At 39.3% G+C, this 17,120-nt stretch overlaps 1 protein-coding gene and 1 long non-coding RNA gene across 7 annotated transcripts in view; one reads left to right on the top strand and one right to left on the bottom strand.

Annotated features, from left to right (window-relative positions):
* LOC123962592 (cadherin-18) overlaps positions 1 to 12,887 on the top strand; it is a 211,579-nt gene extending 198,692 nt beyond the window's left edge. For all 6 annotated transcript variants that reach the window (XM_046038950.1, XM_046038864.1, XM_046038788.1 and 3 more), the window contains 2 exons: positions 3,588 to 3,839; positions 12,060 to 12,887. In XM_046038950.1, the coding sequence (XP_045894906.1) occupies positions 3,588 to 3,839; positions 12,060 to 12,565 (758 nt within the window). In that variant the 3' untranslated portion in view covers positions 12,566 to 12,887. The remainder of the gene's footprint in view (positions 1 to 3,587; positions 3,840 to 12,059) is intronic.
* LOC123962921 lies at positions 3,537 to 6,055 on the bottom strand. The gene is made up of 2 exons (XR_006823105.1): positions 5,781 to 6,055; positions 3,537 to 3,900 (listed from the first exon to the last, which is right to left on the bottom strand). It is a non-coding gene; the product is annotated as an uncharacterized LOC123962921 (long non-coding RNA).
* Positions 12,888 to 17,120: the final 4,233 nt, after the last annotated feature.

Genomic DNA, 17,120 nt, shown 5'->3' with positions numbered 1-17,120 from the left:
GATTCACCCAGCCATATACGTTGAATGAAGTATGCACTGTTTTCTATTTTGCCCTCTATGGTACGATGTTGCCTCTGGGCAACATACCCATTTTTGGCCTAGTACACCTCCACAAAACATCCCAAAATATGATGCATTACTTTAAAAGAGTTGCAGGGCCATAAGGAAACCAATAGCAGTGTTAAAATGTGTCAATTGATTCTCTGGCGCCCATTATGAATCCTTTTAGTGCTGCCTTTCACACATGGTTCAGTTCCATTTTCTCTCTGCATTAAACTGCCCTCAAAACATATTTTTATGCCATTTTTTTTGACCCAGAAAGATTTTATTCACAATAATTGGTGAGTCAAGTTGCATTTTTAATAGTTTAATGTAATTTATTTGATAATTATACAATGGAAAATAGTTCAAATGCAAATGTTGCTTTGAAGCAAAATCACACCATTATGGAATCCCTTCATGCCATTTTTTGGTGTTGTGCATTAGGTTTATGTATGTATGTTTATGTAAAAAGCATAACAGTTAACATAATTTTGACTCATTTTACATTAATTAATTCAATAATTATATTTGATAATGTTAGTTGTAATAACACTGTAATAAAAAAAAAGTATTATAGGGATGAATTATTATTACTCTGTATATTTTAACCTTACGCTTTGTTATCCCCCCCTGCAGAGCACATGCTTACACATTGTTCTTCCATATAGAGGATGAACACAATGGTTTTCAAACCAAACCAAAAATGTCCCGGGTTTTCCATTTCAGAAATTTGGTCACCTTACTATAAAACAATAGCTATTTGGACGCCTATTTAGCTAGTTGGTAATCTCCTGCTGAGATTGCCCCTCCCACACAGCCTATATACAATATGCATTGCGTGTCAGATTCTTGATGTTAAACCCTCACCAGCCCAACATGTGAAGTGGTCATGTGATAGCCTACATGTTGGTGTAAGCTTCTTAGTATGCAAACCTTTTGAAAACAAATGTTTAACATCCCTAACAAATTTGAAATGAGCTTCGCCTCTACTGTTGCACAACAAATCAACGGAACAGTGGCTATTTTTGTGCAGCCTGAAGGGTGCAGGGGAAATTATAAACACCCTTGTGTAAGTTTGGCTAACAAGCTTGCCCCTACAGCAATGCTAGCCATCTCACAACAACAAACATGAAGATAAGGACTGTTTAAACTATTCAAATATAGAATCACCATCTTTTACTTTTACTATAAATCCCATATTACAACATATAGAGCTGTTCATGTACAAACAGATAAGTTAGAGGCACTCAATCAGTAGTCAGCTGTTCCCCTCTTCTTGTTGGCTTTGGTAGCTTCTTTGGTCTATCCTTGAAGAAAGTTTCTTTTACTCTGCTGGCAATCCTTTCTCGCTGGGGTTGCTAATACAGTCCATAGTGAAAGTCAGTGCAGCATAGTGACTCCGTTTTGTTTGGAATTGGTAGGCAACTGGACCATAAATACCACCAGATGGCTAATGGCAGCTCTGACAGCAATGTTGCCACTGTTGCTGTCCATGCAGGAGCTCTATGTGCTTCTCACTGTTTTTTAGCATATACGTGTATTGCAGTTTTACTCTATTGTCCACACACTAACATTGGTACTTGAGACACAGGACCACAACTTTTAATTCATGTACTAACCCTCTGAACCAAATCTGCTAAAATACACACATATTTCCTGCTTTACACTCAGATTACAGTTCTAAAACACAATTTTTTTCAAAACATTACACACAATGTTCTACATTTGGCACAGTATTCATGAATTCAACAGAAAGTATATTTTATGTATGCAAGAAAGATCTACATCTACACAGTATTTACATGATTTACTGCCTGGATGGAAGGTCCAAGAAAGACCACGATCCCCAAACATGTATACCAAACTATGCAAACTATGCAAGATGCATGTGCAGATATACCTGTAAAAGCTTTTCAGGGCTGGATTCACCATGCAAGGCAATACTTCTCCTGCTGCTTGGCCAGGGAGAACATCACCTGCAATGCTGTAGCAAGTTACAGCCAAGTTTATTTTTGTATTTTTTTAATGCTAATCTTCTTCTTTCTATTGTTTGTTCTGTACGAAGAACAGGTTACAAATCCAACTGTGCTTCCTCAGATGTATACACAGTATTTCAGAATAAAAAAAACCATTCTATTCTTGTATTTGTGAGTTTTATATTTGAGTATGAAAACATAACATTTTACAACAGGATACGTACTGTATGTAGTGTAACACTGAAAATGCAAAAGGCAAACTGATAAGATTATTATAGTAGTGTTTTCTGCTCATCGTAGTGTTCGCCATTTAGCACATCATTGTTCAATTGGTTCTTAGAAATGTATTTTAATGTGAAGGTGTGTGTGTCATTTGAACACAAAATGTCATCTGTAATCTGTGCTTTGTGATGTTTTGTGTTTTGTCTGTGAGTTTTTGTTTTTGAAAAAGTGTAATATATACCTGTACATAGGTGCATTTCAGACAATTTGAATATGTTGTGGAAGATTTAACTTCATTCAAAAAGTGAAACTTTTATATATGCTAGATTCATTATACATAACGTGAACTATTTCAAGCCTTTTTGTTGTTTTAATCTTGATGATTACAGTTTACAGCTCATGGAAATTTAAACTTCCTCATCTTGGAGTAAAGATTTTATAATACAGAAATGTCGGCCTGAAAAGAGCTCTAGACATACATACACAAGACCTCTCAGTCTGGTTCTGGCGCTCCCCACAATATTTAAATATTTTTGAGACACACCTGTACATGTAATATTAATACTTAATTTATGTATATTCTCCCTGTACTTCCACAATCCACTATTGTCAAAATAAGCTTGTGTGAAGTAAACAAGGCTGCTTTAGTTGACTAGGAATATTGGTGTGCATTGGACTTGTACACAGGCTGTCTGTGACAGGGATGAATTCAAGCCAATTAAAGTTGTTTCATTACTGTTATTGCTGTGGGTAGTGGGTATGTCTCAAATCATGCATTCAAGTCCACCTGAGAGAGAGAGTACTGACATCACAGTAACACAATGAGCTCCTTTTCAACCCCCCCACCCTGTTCATGTTTATACAAGTGTTTCATCTGTGCGATTATTTGCTTCCTCCTCTTTTTCATAAAACCTTCCTCTCGAGTTCTCTCTTATTTGCTTTTTCTTCTCTGCAAATCCAGCCTTTTTATTTCTGTTTATCTACATGACATGTTCCATTAACAGTGTTTTAGCAGAGGCCAAGGTGAACTGCTCTTCTGCAGCACATTAAAATAGTAAACGAATGCCTTTGAAATTAATTAGCCTAGGCATGCAGGGAGGAAGCAGTAAGACATTTACCAGTTTGAGATACTTCAAAAGTAAAAAAAAAAAAAAAAAAAATCACATTCACAATGGCAATTTTTTCTGTCAAACTGACGAGTCTTACCCTTAATCTAAATGTCTTCCTGTATAAATAGGATAATTGCATGCTTCGCTGAAAGAGCACCGCAATTGAGAAGAAAGATGAAACCATCAATTAGTCTTTTTTGCCAAAGGGTCTAATTTTCCTTAACCTCTTTCATTATAGACAGCACGGCCAGCATCATTGCCAGGCGGCGGCGTTTTAACCACTTGACCCAGGAGCTATACGAGCTGCCCATTGTGGTGTGGGATGGTGGGGAGCCATCGCTGAGTGGCACCAGCACCTTGACCCTGCGGGTGTGCCCATGCCAACGCCATGGCAGGATCCGGATGTGCCAAGGCGAGGCGTTCCTCTCCTCGGCGGGTCTCAGCACGGGGGCTCTGATTGCCATCCTGCTGTGCATCGTCATCCTGCTGGGTAAGTTGGGACAGCCCCTGTGGGGACTGCAGCAGGGGGGAACTGCCCGGGGGCAAATATCCTGAGGGCATGGATGGAGGAGATGAACCATAGAGGAGCAAGCAAGGGTGGACGGGTTTGAAAGAATTTGACAAGGGCAGAGGAGGAGAGAGGGATGAATAGACATGTGAGGACACAGGTAGAATTCAGAATGAGGGTAGAAAGAGTTGGAGAGGGCAGGGGTGGAAGAAAAAGAAAAGGATATGAAGGACAGAAGAGAATGAGGACACAGAGAGGAGGCTGGAAGAGAGGTGACTAGAAAGGAGATGGTGAGGACAAAAACAGCAAAGATGAGGGGAATAGAGATTTAAGGGTCAGTGTGATTTCAGAGAGGAGGTGTATACAACTGAAAGAATACTGAAATAAATGTGCAGTGGCTCGAGAGGGGGACTTGAGTAAGAGAGCAGTGAGGATTCATATTCAGGCAGCTTGAATCAGAAAATTTGATTAGACCTAAATCACATTTACTGACGATTTTCAATTCTTCTCTCTTACCATGTAACTGAATAACCTTCCCCATCACTATGTGCCTGGCACATGTTTGACTTTGCATGTGGTGACTAGAAGAGCAGAGGACAAGCATGGAGGAATGCGGTGACAGTCAACATAGATACCGCTCTTGTTGATTTCATGTGTGACGGATGTGTTCTGCACCATGAATATAAAACTGCATCAGAAATACAGTGAAAATAAACAGGGCTACATCTATCTTACCAGATCATTGCAGCACCCAGAAAACATGTCCTCGGTCAATGAGTATGCGTTCTGTGTTACTATAGAAACCAGTCTTTGCAGTGACAGCAAATGATTATATATAAACTTGCAAATACGATCTTGTCACTGAATTTGGAATGTGGACAGCTAGCTTTACAGGTCAGATTTAAAAAAAAAAAAAATAGAACATGTGTTGGAGGTGGAAAATGTCTGAAAAAGTCTTTTAAATTTAACTCATTATATTTACCAAAGTCAGCTAAATGTAGGGTGTGAGAGATGTCGAAGACCAATTTCTTCCACTGCAAATCAAACTGCAGTAGGACATGATTGGACAAAACTGTCTAATAACGGAGCTTCACCCTTGCTGTTCTCCCCTCCTCTCTTCAGTGATTGTCTGTGGACATTAGTGCGTGAAGGTTATGCATATTCATCCTGGCTGTCTTCCTCCTCTATGCCAAAGCCTCTTGCTGAGGCGAACAAAAGGCCATCACCACTGTTTGGAGCAAACGCTTGAGTGAGAGACACACGCTGAATCCTAATCATCAGCACAAGGCAGACACTCGTTAGGACAGAGTGAGACAGAAAGAGAAAGAGGGAGAGGCAGAAACTGATCACACCTTTTTTCTTTTTTTGTTTCACCTGTGTTGCATTTTGGGTTCACACTTTCCAGTTACAAGCGAAGTGTCTCGTACATAGCTCAGCCGCTGGGCAGAGGTTTGGTAACCTGTTGCCCCACGAGATTTGACATTTTGTCAGTGGGTCGCAGTCAAAATAAATTAGATTCCACTCCATTTAACAGCTAGTCATTTGACTTGCCTGTAACATTTTTCATAATTCAGCACCACAGTGCTCAAACCAGGTACAATGAAGAAATAGCTGAATGTGAGTGTCCTGGTGGGATAGTGGACGCATAATAAGACGCATGCTAAGGGCCCGTGTCCACCAAAGCATTTTTTGCCAGCTGAAAACGCCAGCTGCTCTTCTGAAAACGCCCAGCAGGGAGCGCTAGCGGGCGTTTAAGAGGCGCAGCGTTTTTTAACGACTGCTTTTGTTGCTATGATACATAAAATCCGAGGAAGTGATGTTGGATGTAAAAATGTAAACACAGAGCAGAGTAGCCTACTTGCTCTGGCCCTTGCTCTGTATGAAGAGAAGGCTGAAGCAGGTGGAGAGAGAGGACGGACTCACCGTATATGTGTTCGGCGAGTACCACCGTTTAGTCCAAGAGCTGAGGTTGGACGAAGCCCGGTTCCAGGATAGTAACCGTTGCTACGGTGTGGTATTTGTCCCGCCCCTCCTCTACTGTGATCGGACAGCTGAGTAAACAGTGACAGTGACGAGCGCAGCGTTTTTCCTCTCGCCGACCAGGGGAAAAAGCGCTCAGAGCCCAGAGCTGAAAAAACGCTCAGCGTCTTGTGACGCTACTGGTGTTTTTACCAGCTCGTAAAAACGCGGCACTCCCATTCCAATGAATTGAAAAAAGACGCTGGCGTCAGAAAAGAACGTTTTAGTGGACACGGGCCCTAAGCAACAGTATTATACCCAGTTTAAAGGTGCATGTCACACTAAATACTTATTGACCCCATTAACACCTGGTATTGACATGTGATATCTAGATACATTATCTGTGTAAGGATATGAAATCCCAAGGCCTTTGCATTTATACCTTGTATTAAAGTTCAGTATCTTGATTCTACTCTAGATGTAATCGAATCTCAATATGCAAACAAATGAAAGCAGTGCCATGGACGGGTATCATGTATTTTTAAATCAATTTTTCAAGGGCTAGCTATTGCTAATACTTGGAGCCATTGCCTGGTTTGCTTACGCTAGTGGGAAGAGGCGAAGATAGGTGATCTTTTAACATCCTGGATGGAACACAAACTGCTCAAGGCTGAAAGAAAATTAAACATGTTTTTCCGTGCACAGTTTAAGAGACTACTACACAGGATGTAGTGAAATAGTGCCAAGCTGCTTTTAGAAATGCAGAATAAAGTTGATTGGTTGACAGACAAAAGTGGTAGAGCCAGCACATGGATGTCTAACAGACATTGCTCACTCTTTCGATTTGTGCTCGTCTTTGCTTGTCAGAGGGATTTGTTTGTCTTATTTGTTTTCCATCTGTCCGACTAATGTCCATGTTTTATCTCTGTGCTCTCTGATAAGCCATCCTAATTAAGCCTGCTGCAAACCAGAAAGGGATACAAACCATCTCTCAGCTGACTCGGTTGATTTACTATGGCTTTTAATTGGTCACTTTGAATACTGACCATGACCTTTGATAGGCTGTTTGGTTTGATCACTGACACAGTCGAAGACCGGCAGTTGCTAGCAATGACCTTCACTAACTTATGCATTGGGTCTACATTTTTCCGTAGCAATTGTAGATGTAATTGCTTGTGTCCTATAAGCCAGTGCTGTCAACACAAATAGCCTATGCTTTTTTACCTCTTTTTTTCTGCGACATCATTTTTTTTAATGATTCTTCTGCCAAAAAAGGGGGTCAGAGACAGGCTAGAGCCTGTGGGTGTTGAAAGTGAACAATCAAAGGTGCAGAGACATGAGCCACTGTCTATTCCATCCCCGCCTCCAAAGTCTCAAAATTCAACCTGATGAGTGAGCACTAAGCAGTTGCGAGTGCGTAAGGGGTGGGGGTGGGGGGGTCGAGCGGGTGCTTGTCATAGCCACTGCTTGCAAGACCACATTGGTGCACGCAAAACAGAACTGCTACCTCGCAAGGATGCTTTTCCGCTCAAGGATACTGATCTGTGCGCCCGTAGCACGTGCACATGGCTGTTTTTTATTAAACAGCATACATGACTTAAATAATATAAAATATACCTAAGCAGATCAGATGTTTGGATTTCACTAATTTAGTTTCAAAGCAAATGGTACAATATTACAGTACTGTGGGTTAAAAGAGGAAATTGATTAAAAATACAACCATAACTTGCTTAATGTGTAACGTCTTTGGTAAAATATAACATTTATTGTTAGTAATCTTTTTTTATATGATAATCCTTCCCAGTTCTTTCTCATTCTAGTGTCATAGCAACAGGTTAAAAGAACTAGTAGGCAAATTGGCAACTCTATTTCTCAAATATAAAAAACACATTTATAAAGCGATTTTAACAATGATTGTTCACACCTGAAGACAAAGGTGGCATGGCGTAAATACTGATAATAGTGGAAATATTGTACTTATATTTGAAAAATATGAGACATCAAAAGTTGTTACATTGTATGGCCTCTTATTTGGATTAGACATTATTTTTCAATACAATATAGCCATCTACTTAGTCTGGTAGTGTAATCTTCTATAACCAGGGTATATGTAGCATAGAATAGACTTCTGCAATAGCTTCTTCTGCAACAAATAGATATCTGTAGACTGGAATCGTGCTCCCTGGTGCCATAAGTGGTGTGTTGAACAACATTTTGACCTCATCTGGCCTTAGCTAGGCATATGAAATGACCTGAATGAACCAATGAGAGAGCATTAATGTAAGGAGTGTATTACAACATGGTGTTTCCACTGCATAGGGATATACTACTAATATATTCCTATCCACTCATGAACTGTGAAAAGTGCAGTCTGGTGTATGATGATAAATAATGAAATTTGCATTAACTGAGTGTCTGGGTTACAGTTTTATTTTTTATTATATTCAGGTTGTTTACCTATAAACTGTAAATAGTGGGAGCAGTAAGTGGAAAAATATCTTGCAGCTCGAAAATATGCACGGGAAAGTAAATGAAAAAATAAAATTCTTTATTTCCTAGTTCTGCACAATGATTGACCCAGCTTACCCCACACGCTCTCACATCATTGCATTGTGTAATTGGTTGCTTTAAACAAGTCGAGCGATAAGCACTGTCCCACACAAATTACATTTTTCACCCTCTCTAACCACACTTGGGCAATGCCACTGCACCAGGTGGAGTGCAGTGAATTTGGTTTCTTTGCATAGATTAATCACAGGCAGGTTGGGGGACATTTCATTAAAAACGCAAGCAAGGAACTGCACTGAACAATGAAATATGTAGATAGATGAATCTGTGCGTAATTACTTTAGTCATAGGGTGTCTTAGCGTACAGTCAAAAAATTATTTTTAGTTCACATTGGAAAAGTCTACTTTGTTGCATTCTACTTTTAGTTTTACATTATCCAACTGCAACTCAATCAGGGCTTGTAAAAAAATGCCTCATGGCCACACAAATACTGTAGTTTAGTTACAAGACTGAGTTTTGGTGATTGATTATCTCATAAACATTATTGTATGTCATGGTATTTCATCACACAAAAAATGTGGCCCTGCATTAAAGAAATCCAAGGGTTTGCATTGGTCAGGTTTTGTTGTTTCAATGTTCTGAGATAAGAAAATACAATCCTGGAAGGCCAGTTAAAGGGTAATACCCCCTAAAAATCTTGTCTTTGCTGACCTCCAGTGGTTTAACTTCTCACCCTGCTACAGTGGCTTACAGGTGTACTTTTCCTTATGTATTTAGGGAAGTTTCAGTGAGAGGAAGCCTCTCTTTTGCACGAATGCCCTGATCACGTTCGCACAGTTACACACATTCACATCTGTACGTACAACTGCAGGCTGCTCTTCTGGCCACTGAGCAGTTCCACTGGAGCAGTTGAGGTTAAAAATTCACCTTCCTCACCCACATTTATCCTGCAGGTCCAGGCATTGGAGAACTCCTAGTCAAAAACTCGCTTTTCTAACCTTAAGGCCATTTAGTCCAGATTACAGACGTATACTGATTCATCAACTATTCTCTGTTGCACTGCTGTCTCCTCTCTCCTGCTCTGCTGCATTGTTTCCGCTCCTCTACAACAACAACACACACATGAATCTTCAAATAATCAAGATTAACATTACATTAAATAGGCTAGATACATCAAAGACTCCAGTAATGTTTGAGGAAATTAGAAAGCGAACCACTACTATTGATTTTTAATGAATTTCGACAGTGATGTTGATAGGTTTTCAATGTAGTGACTCCCCCTCATTTGAGCAGGTCCAGGGAAATTGAGTGGGTCTCCATTAAAATGTTTTATTTGACAAATTGTAGTGGTAAACTCATGTTTAGGGATAGGTATCAAAACTACTACTCTTATATCAGTTCTGTTCTTTAATATAAACCTTTAAAATATAAATGTTTCTAGACCATGAACAGTAATGTTTACAACAGGAAAGTCACTATATTCTCTCATATATATTTATATATATATATTTATTTATTAATTACACACACACACACACACACACACACACACACACACACACACACACACACACACACACACACACACACACACACACACACACACACGTTGAAAAGGTGTACTAATCAAGTATTGGCAATTTACCCGTCAAGGTTTTATTGCACGTTCTTACAGTACCAAGAGTAGTTGTCATCTACTCGAGTAATCTTGGAGTTGTTGGTCACTTGGTTCACTTCTTCAAGGCTGCCTTCTCTGCTCTTCGCTGACTTTGCTCCATATGTGTGTTTGTGTAAGAGCTCCTAGAGAGCAGGGTTTCCAAGAGTTCAACACAAATTTCTTATGTAACGTTAGCATAATCCCAGGAAAAACAGGATGCAAGTACTTTCGGATTTTAATGCGTCAGAGACGCAGGTTCCAGCAAACCTGTAGCCAGCAGCAATGACAACACTGACACAGAAACGCTACCTTGGGGACTGGTTCCAGGAAACCTCCAATGTCACGCCTTTCAAGCACAATAAATTATCTCAATTTCAAGAACATGCTTTAGAAATTCTGTAAAATGCTATAAGCGATTTCCCCCAATTAAAAACATTTAATAGATTTATAAAATCTGTGCAGGAACACCATTCCCTCACGACTTTTACTCCCAGAACGCTGTTTCCGTGCCTTCCCACCCCATTTTATGTTGAATTTTTACTGCCAATCCTGCGTTTTTTCCCCAGAGCTCCCACTGTGTCAGCGCAGTGGCCTTATTCAAATGCATGTTACCACCAACTGTTTTTACAATACAAATGGACTACATCTCATTTTTGTCCCTTAGGCTCCGTGGCGAGTTAATCTGTCCATGATTACACCCATAAAATGGAAATTTCATATACTGTAGTTGGTTCTGGTTGTCAGTTATGACAAAACCTAGAAGATGTCTGACATTTTCTGTCAGTCTGTTTTGGTCCAGTGATTCAGTTTTACCAGTTTGAATAAGATTATTTTCACCTGCCCAGGTGAACTGAAGAAGTAACAGCTTCAGTGTCTGTCTAGAGAATGCCATAGTCACGATAATAGGTTTAGAAAAAATGTATTGCTTGAATAAATATAGTAGATTAGCCAAATGCATCACTGCATCCTTATTATGAAAGCTGAAACATCTACCTCGTCTTAATCCACCACCACCACCACCACCTTCCCCTCTCTCTGTTGAGCACATAACATTTTGATGTGGAATGCCAAGACACTGAAAGTTTGATTCAACTTTTTTTTTTTTTTAAACAGATTTCTTATCACAGTTGGATTTCCCTTAGTTATTTTTTAACCATTATGTTTTTCCTCCTGAATCTAATGTAATTTGATTGTGAAGCAAAGACGCCTCTGCAGGAACACTGATTTAGCTCTCTCGTCTCTGCTAATGTAGCTTAATGAACTCCTCCAAGATACTGTAAAAAAAATCCTGGTACCATTTTATTAAAAAGATGTTAACAGAGGGGTCATCATTAATCCAAAGAAGGATAACTCTCATTAGCTGTAGGAACAATTTCCAAGCTGAAGCATGTCATCAGATATTACATGGCTTCATGACTTCATTAGCAGTTGGAAAAGACATTTAAAACAGTAAGCTACTTATGTGCAGAGACATTTTCCAACGCCGTGCTATATTTTCTTTAATGTGGTAAAACTGCATCATTGTTTCTATTACTGGCTTCACCTAAAACTAAAAACCTAAAAGATAATCACGAGAAATACCTCCATATTCTGACACATATTCTAATGTGTAATGCTGGAGGGGAGGCTGAATTTGCTCCACAGATGATGATACTAATGTGTATATTGTCATCATCTCAACAGCATGCATTCAACGTATCATCACAGCCATTGCTAACGTGGGCTGATTTGTATTATTGATTTACATCTCTTCACTGCTTTGCTAGTTTTAGTGTCCTGATGGAAAATTGGATAAACATGTACATAAAATCATCTTGTGTTCATTTGGTGTGCTGTTTACGAACCACAACATGTTTGTCTGTCATGGGCCATGAAACAACACAGGCACCCACAGGAATTGATATTTGCATAAAAAACATGGCTGATCATTGTCAACACATTTATTACTACATTTATTATTTCCCAGTTATACTTGTTATTTATTGATACATAAGAGGGTGTTATCTCCAGCGCGTCTCAATTTATTTTTGGAAATGTAAGCATTGATATGAAAAAAATGTTTTATTCTGTCTTGCAGCCATCGTGGTTCTCTTCATCACACTAAGGCGGAGCAAGAAAGAGCCCCTTATCATCTCCGAAGAGGACATCCGAGAGAATGTGGTCACCTATGACGATGAGGGCGGAGGCGAGGAGGATACCGAGGCCTTCGACATCATCGCCCTTCGTAACCCAGCTGCCGCTGAAGAGCTCAAATTCCGACGGGATGTTCGCCCAGAGGCGAGGCAACACTGCGGCCCGCCCCGCAGCCGCCGAAGCCCTTCAGTGGAGCTGGACGAGGTGGATGTGCACGAATTTATCAAGCAGAAACTGGTGGAGGCCGACATGGACACCAGCGTGCCGCCCTACGACTCCCTCCAGACCTACGCTTACGAGGGCCAAGGTTCACCCACAGGATCCATCAGCCCTTTAGACTCTCCCGGCACGCAATCAGAGCAGGAATATAACTACCTGGACAACTGGGGGCCTGAGTTCCAGAAACTGGCAGAACTCTATGGAGAGGCAGATTCCGATGTGACGACCTAGTCTGTGATTTCACTCCTGTTCGAACCAAATCTGTTTGAAATCCGTTTTTCAAAATTTCTGTGAACAATATAAATGAACAGAGATGCTTTCAAACTGTTCTAGTGGTTTTCAACTGTTGAATTAAAAATACTGCTCTTTTTTTCCCCCCTCTTGCTTTTGACACTTTGGATCATGGGTCGTTCATCTGGAAGTATTACGTCAGATTTTGAGATGGAAGAACAACAATATGGGGAAAAAAGGAAAATCATATTTTCCTTGGTGTATATTTTTTATTGCTCAATAAAGTCCTGAAATCCATATGAGTGGATATGTGAAAACAAAATTGTACATTTGTCTTCTTCCTCCAAGAATGGATACAGCATCCAGTTAAGATTATCATGGTGGGAGGCATTACCAACAGTGTGATTCACCACGCAGAGGATGATGCTGAACCAGCCATATGCACAATAATGACACCTTCAGTCAAATGAGCTCACAATATGTTTTGTGTCATTTATTTCATGTTGCCATTATCTTCGAATCACTCATTTAAATCAGCCATACATGTACATTTTCCCAAGGTTCTTTGACAGTAACTGATGATGGGCAAGGTAATGCAGAATTACTTTTAGTCATCAAGTTCAACTGTAAGTGGATAATGTTATCACAACTAGCATCTTTACACAGCATTATACTTTTCAATTGAGGTATACGTAATTATTACAATCCAAAAGGGAACAATGAATGTGATGGACGTTTTCCCAAAGCCAAAATCTTTTAGCAAATGCTTAAACCTGTGATACCATGAAGATATAAAAACATGTTTCTGATTCTCTAGAGCCACAACACCCAAAAATGCAACCTTGGTATCCAGAAGTTTCCCCAAGATCTCCTCATGGTCAACTTTCTAATTTATTAGGCATTTGTGAGCCCCTCTAAAAGAACTTTGGTTCAATAATTTGTTTGTCCATGACACTTTTTGCAATGGGACCACTTAGAGATACAGGTATGCACTCTCATACTTCTAACTAACTTCTATGTCAAATCTAATACAGCATACTAATTCGAATAGGCTTTTCAATATGAAGTGTTGACACTGGAGACTAAAGTTGCCTGGTGTGTGCTTCATACTTTTCTAGGATGTAGTGCATGTAGTGTCTAATTGTTATGGCAAGTTAGTGCCTGTTATTTTTCCCCCCATGATGTTAAAACTGCATTAACTGATTTTTTGGCCACTTTTTGTCAGCTGAAATAAGCACTAAACACAACACTGACATATCATCACTTTGTTAGCAAACACGTGCCCATTTACACATCCAGGAGATAAAGACCAACAGAGCAGAGAGAGTTGTGTCTCTGGTCACCTAACATGTTTAAGTCCAATATTCACTCTCCTTTTAGCTCCAATTTTTGGTCCTGAGGGAAATATCTGGGTCTTTAGCCGCTAAATGTTCCACTATGTTCACTAGCTAGTTGCAAACCTAGAACAATGAGAGGGAACCAAAAAAACAATGTCCATAATATGAAATGAAAGATGTTAATTAAATGAAATGACAGATGCTATGAAGCTCTGTAGAGCTGAGGGGACTTATAGTCAGATATTCTGTGGTTTGATCACACTGAGCGACGCTTTTTAAATAGAAGTATGGCTTATACATGTGGTCCATTGTTAATATAAAACTATTGATTACAGCTGTTTTAATTTTGTTGAGTGATTTGTTCAGTATAGTCTTATAAATGTTTTGGCACCTGCCAGGTAGAACAAGAACATTGTCACATTTTGAATTGACATGATTTCTTGTCTGCTCCACAAGAAATCGTGTCTAAGATGCCTCTCTCAAAGTACCACAACCTTTATGATACTTTAAATTACATTAAATGGAACTTGATCATCCCTTACATCCATTAGGGAACTAAGACATGAGTCAAGAAAACTCAGCTTCAAAGGGGTGTCATTTTCTCAGTTGGGAGTTCCAGATCACCTCCAAGAGGTTTCATTTTGTGCTATCAAGTATTCTGTAAAACAGGATAATGTCTGGTAAGTTCAATAGCTGGAGAATGTCTCACTTTGAAACAAAACTCTGCAGTTCTCCGTGTAATGATGACAGGGAAATGCTTGGGCACTAACATCAGCACTAACTTACAGAAACTGTATCACTTGTACATGGTGTTATTGTACATGCTGATTAATTATCTCCACTCAGCCCTGACTGTCCTGTCATGCTCTTGATCAGCGTTAGTTGCTTCAGAAACGCTGACGATGGTCTTTAGACGAATGGAGGGTAATGAATATTTTAGGCTATCCACTCTAACCTCCTGAGATCATGACTCTTCTCTCCATAACAATCCTCTTTCTATTCTTTATTCCCCCATTCTTCACAAAATCATCTGTCTTAGTGTGGTTGCCAATGTAAACATAACCCACAACACTACAACCTTGTGATGACTCTGATGAGGCTCCTAAAGTGTCAAAATGTCTTTCCTCAGGCAAAAATATACCAGTGCCTAACCTGGAGGGCTGTGTTATAAACAAGTGAGAACTTGAAATATTATGGTAGTTTTGGGAAAAAGAGAGCCTTGCTCTGGAAGATCGATGGCTATCTTCGCACAGCAGGAGAGTGCTCCAAATGGTCAACTTGTCTGTAAGATAGAAAATACAGACCTGCAATTATTCAGTTTTTGTGAATCAAAGCCATGCATTTGTCAAGGGATTCGTGAGGGAGCCTTTCAGGTGCCTAAAACAAATTTGTGTACTGGTCTCAAAATAAGCATTAAAGGGGCAGTCGACTGACTTTACAAAATTTACTTTCAATATGCATTATGGGAAGTGTTGGGTCCAACATATTTAGAGCATTTACCCATATATAGGGCCTAAAAGACAGGAAATTTTGGTCTGTGCTGCACAAATTGTCACCATTATTTTTGAATCAGTCTCAGTGGCAAATTATGGGAGCACCCCTTTAATTTCTTCTAGTGCAGAAATTATTATTAGTTGATTATTTGTCAAGCAAAAGTGCTAAATATTCTTCGGTCAAGCTTTTCAACTGTGAGGATTTGCTGCTGTTATGTATCATATTAAACTGAATTCTGTATGTTTGGGTTTTGGACTGTTTGGAGGACAAAAACATGTAATTAGACATAACATTCAGTTTTGGGAATTCCACACTATTTTTTCAGATTTTATTGAAAAAAAGAAAGATTAACAGAAACAAAATCATCAGAACCATCTTCTTTTTTTAGGATGTAAAGTTTTTGATATATAAGTTTGTAAAAGGATGATTTTGAAGCTTTATTTTTGACCAATCCATCCATGAGTATCCAACAGCAATTTTAATATTGTTGCTCATAATATTTAAACCCCAACACGAATTTACATTTATACAGTTGATGATGTTCAAATCAATGAACAGCCCTGGAGTAGCCCATTTGCTACCTCTAAATGATTTAGCCAGTAATTAAGGATCCTATTTGACCTAATAGATACTGTGGTCTGTACACTACACTGTAGTGTCTCTGCGCCAGACTAATGACATGAAATCAACATAATCAGCTGATGCAGTGCCGTTCTACACAGCATGTTCATATCACATCCATAGGCATGCAATTTGTGTAGAAGATAAATCTTGTGGAAAATAAAGCTTTGTAAGAGAGGTTTATTTTTCATCCATGACTGGAAAAACTAATCTTGAGGCAATTAGTTACTTGTTAGGAAATTAAGCATACACGACACTTACAGAACAAGTTTTCAGCTGAGAAATGAGCTTGAATGTAAATTAATTAAAAAGTGGTGTAAAGTTTCCAGAGGAGTGCCAAATTGTGCTTTTGTACAGAAAATGAGTGGTAAGATAAGCGTTAGACACCAAGAGAGGTTTACATGGATTAAACCGTCACTCCCTGAATAAAGATTTCTTCCTTTTAGAGCCACAATCTATCAAAGCTCTGCCCATATGTTTCCAAGATAAGGCAAGGGTAATATCTCACAAGCTGTATGAGGATATGTGTTGGGGAAATAGCTCCTGAGGTTTTATCTTTTGTCAAAAGAAGCAGAATGGGTTATCTAAGAAAATACTAGTCTTATTGCAAGTGGTGATTGTTCTCATGATACTTTACTGCCTCCTTCACCCATAACATCCTCATATCTCTAGGAAGAGCAGCCATGCATCATACAGTAGACTTTGTTTACAGAGCATGTTTCCATACCAAAACAGCTTTAATTGTACTTTGCATATCAGGTCAAGGATGGATGTGCATTTATGTTTGTGTATCTGACTGCCTGAGAGGTAAGGGGTGTGTGTACTTCAGTTGGGTGGGGGGGGGGCTATTTTTTTCAGTGGTTGTGTAAGCTAAGACCTCAGGGCCAGCAGAGCCAGCCGGTGCTACTTTTCATACTGTTTGAGGTCAGAGGCTTCTAAGAAGGTTTGAAGCTTTCACGTAGAGTATGATTTAATGGAGGAGGGCTTTGCATATTATAAATGTTCATGACTCTGGAGTATGTGAAGGTGAATTGGAAATAAAAGATCAAAGAGACTAAATCCTTTCAAATTCAAGCTTGCGATCATTAAAGTTGTTTTACCCA

This window comes from Micropterus dolomieu, linkage group LG01 (genome assembly GCF_021292245.1).
Source record: "Micropterus dolomieu isolate WLL.071019.BEF.003 ecotype Adirondacks linkage group LG01, ASM2129224v1, whole genome shotgun sequence".
NCBI classification, from domain to species: domain Eukaryota; kingdom Metazoa; phylum Chordata; class Actinopteri; order Centrarchiformes; family Centrarchidae; genus Micropterus; species Micropterus dolomieu.
The sequence above is the reverse complement of the archived record's forward strand: the minus strand, read 5'-3'. Positions and strand labels throughout refer to the sequence as shown.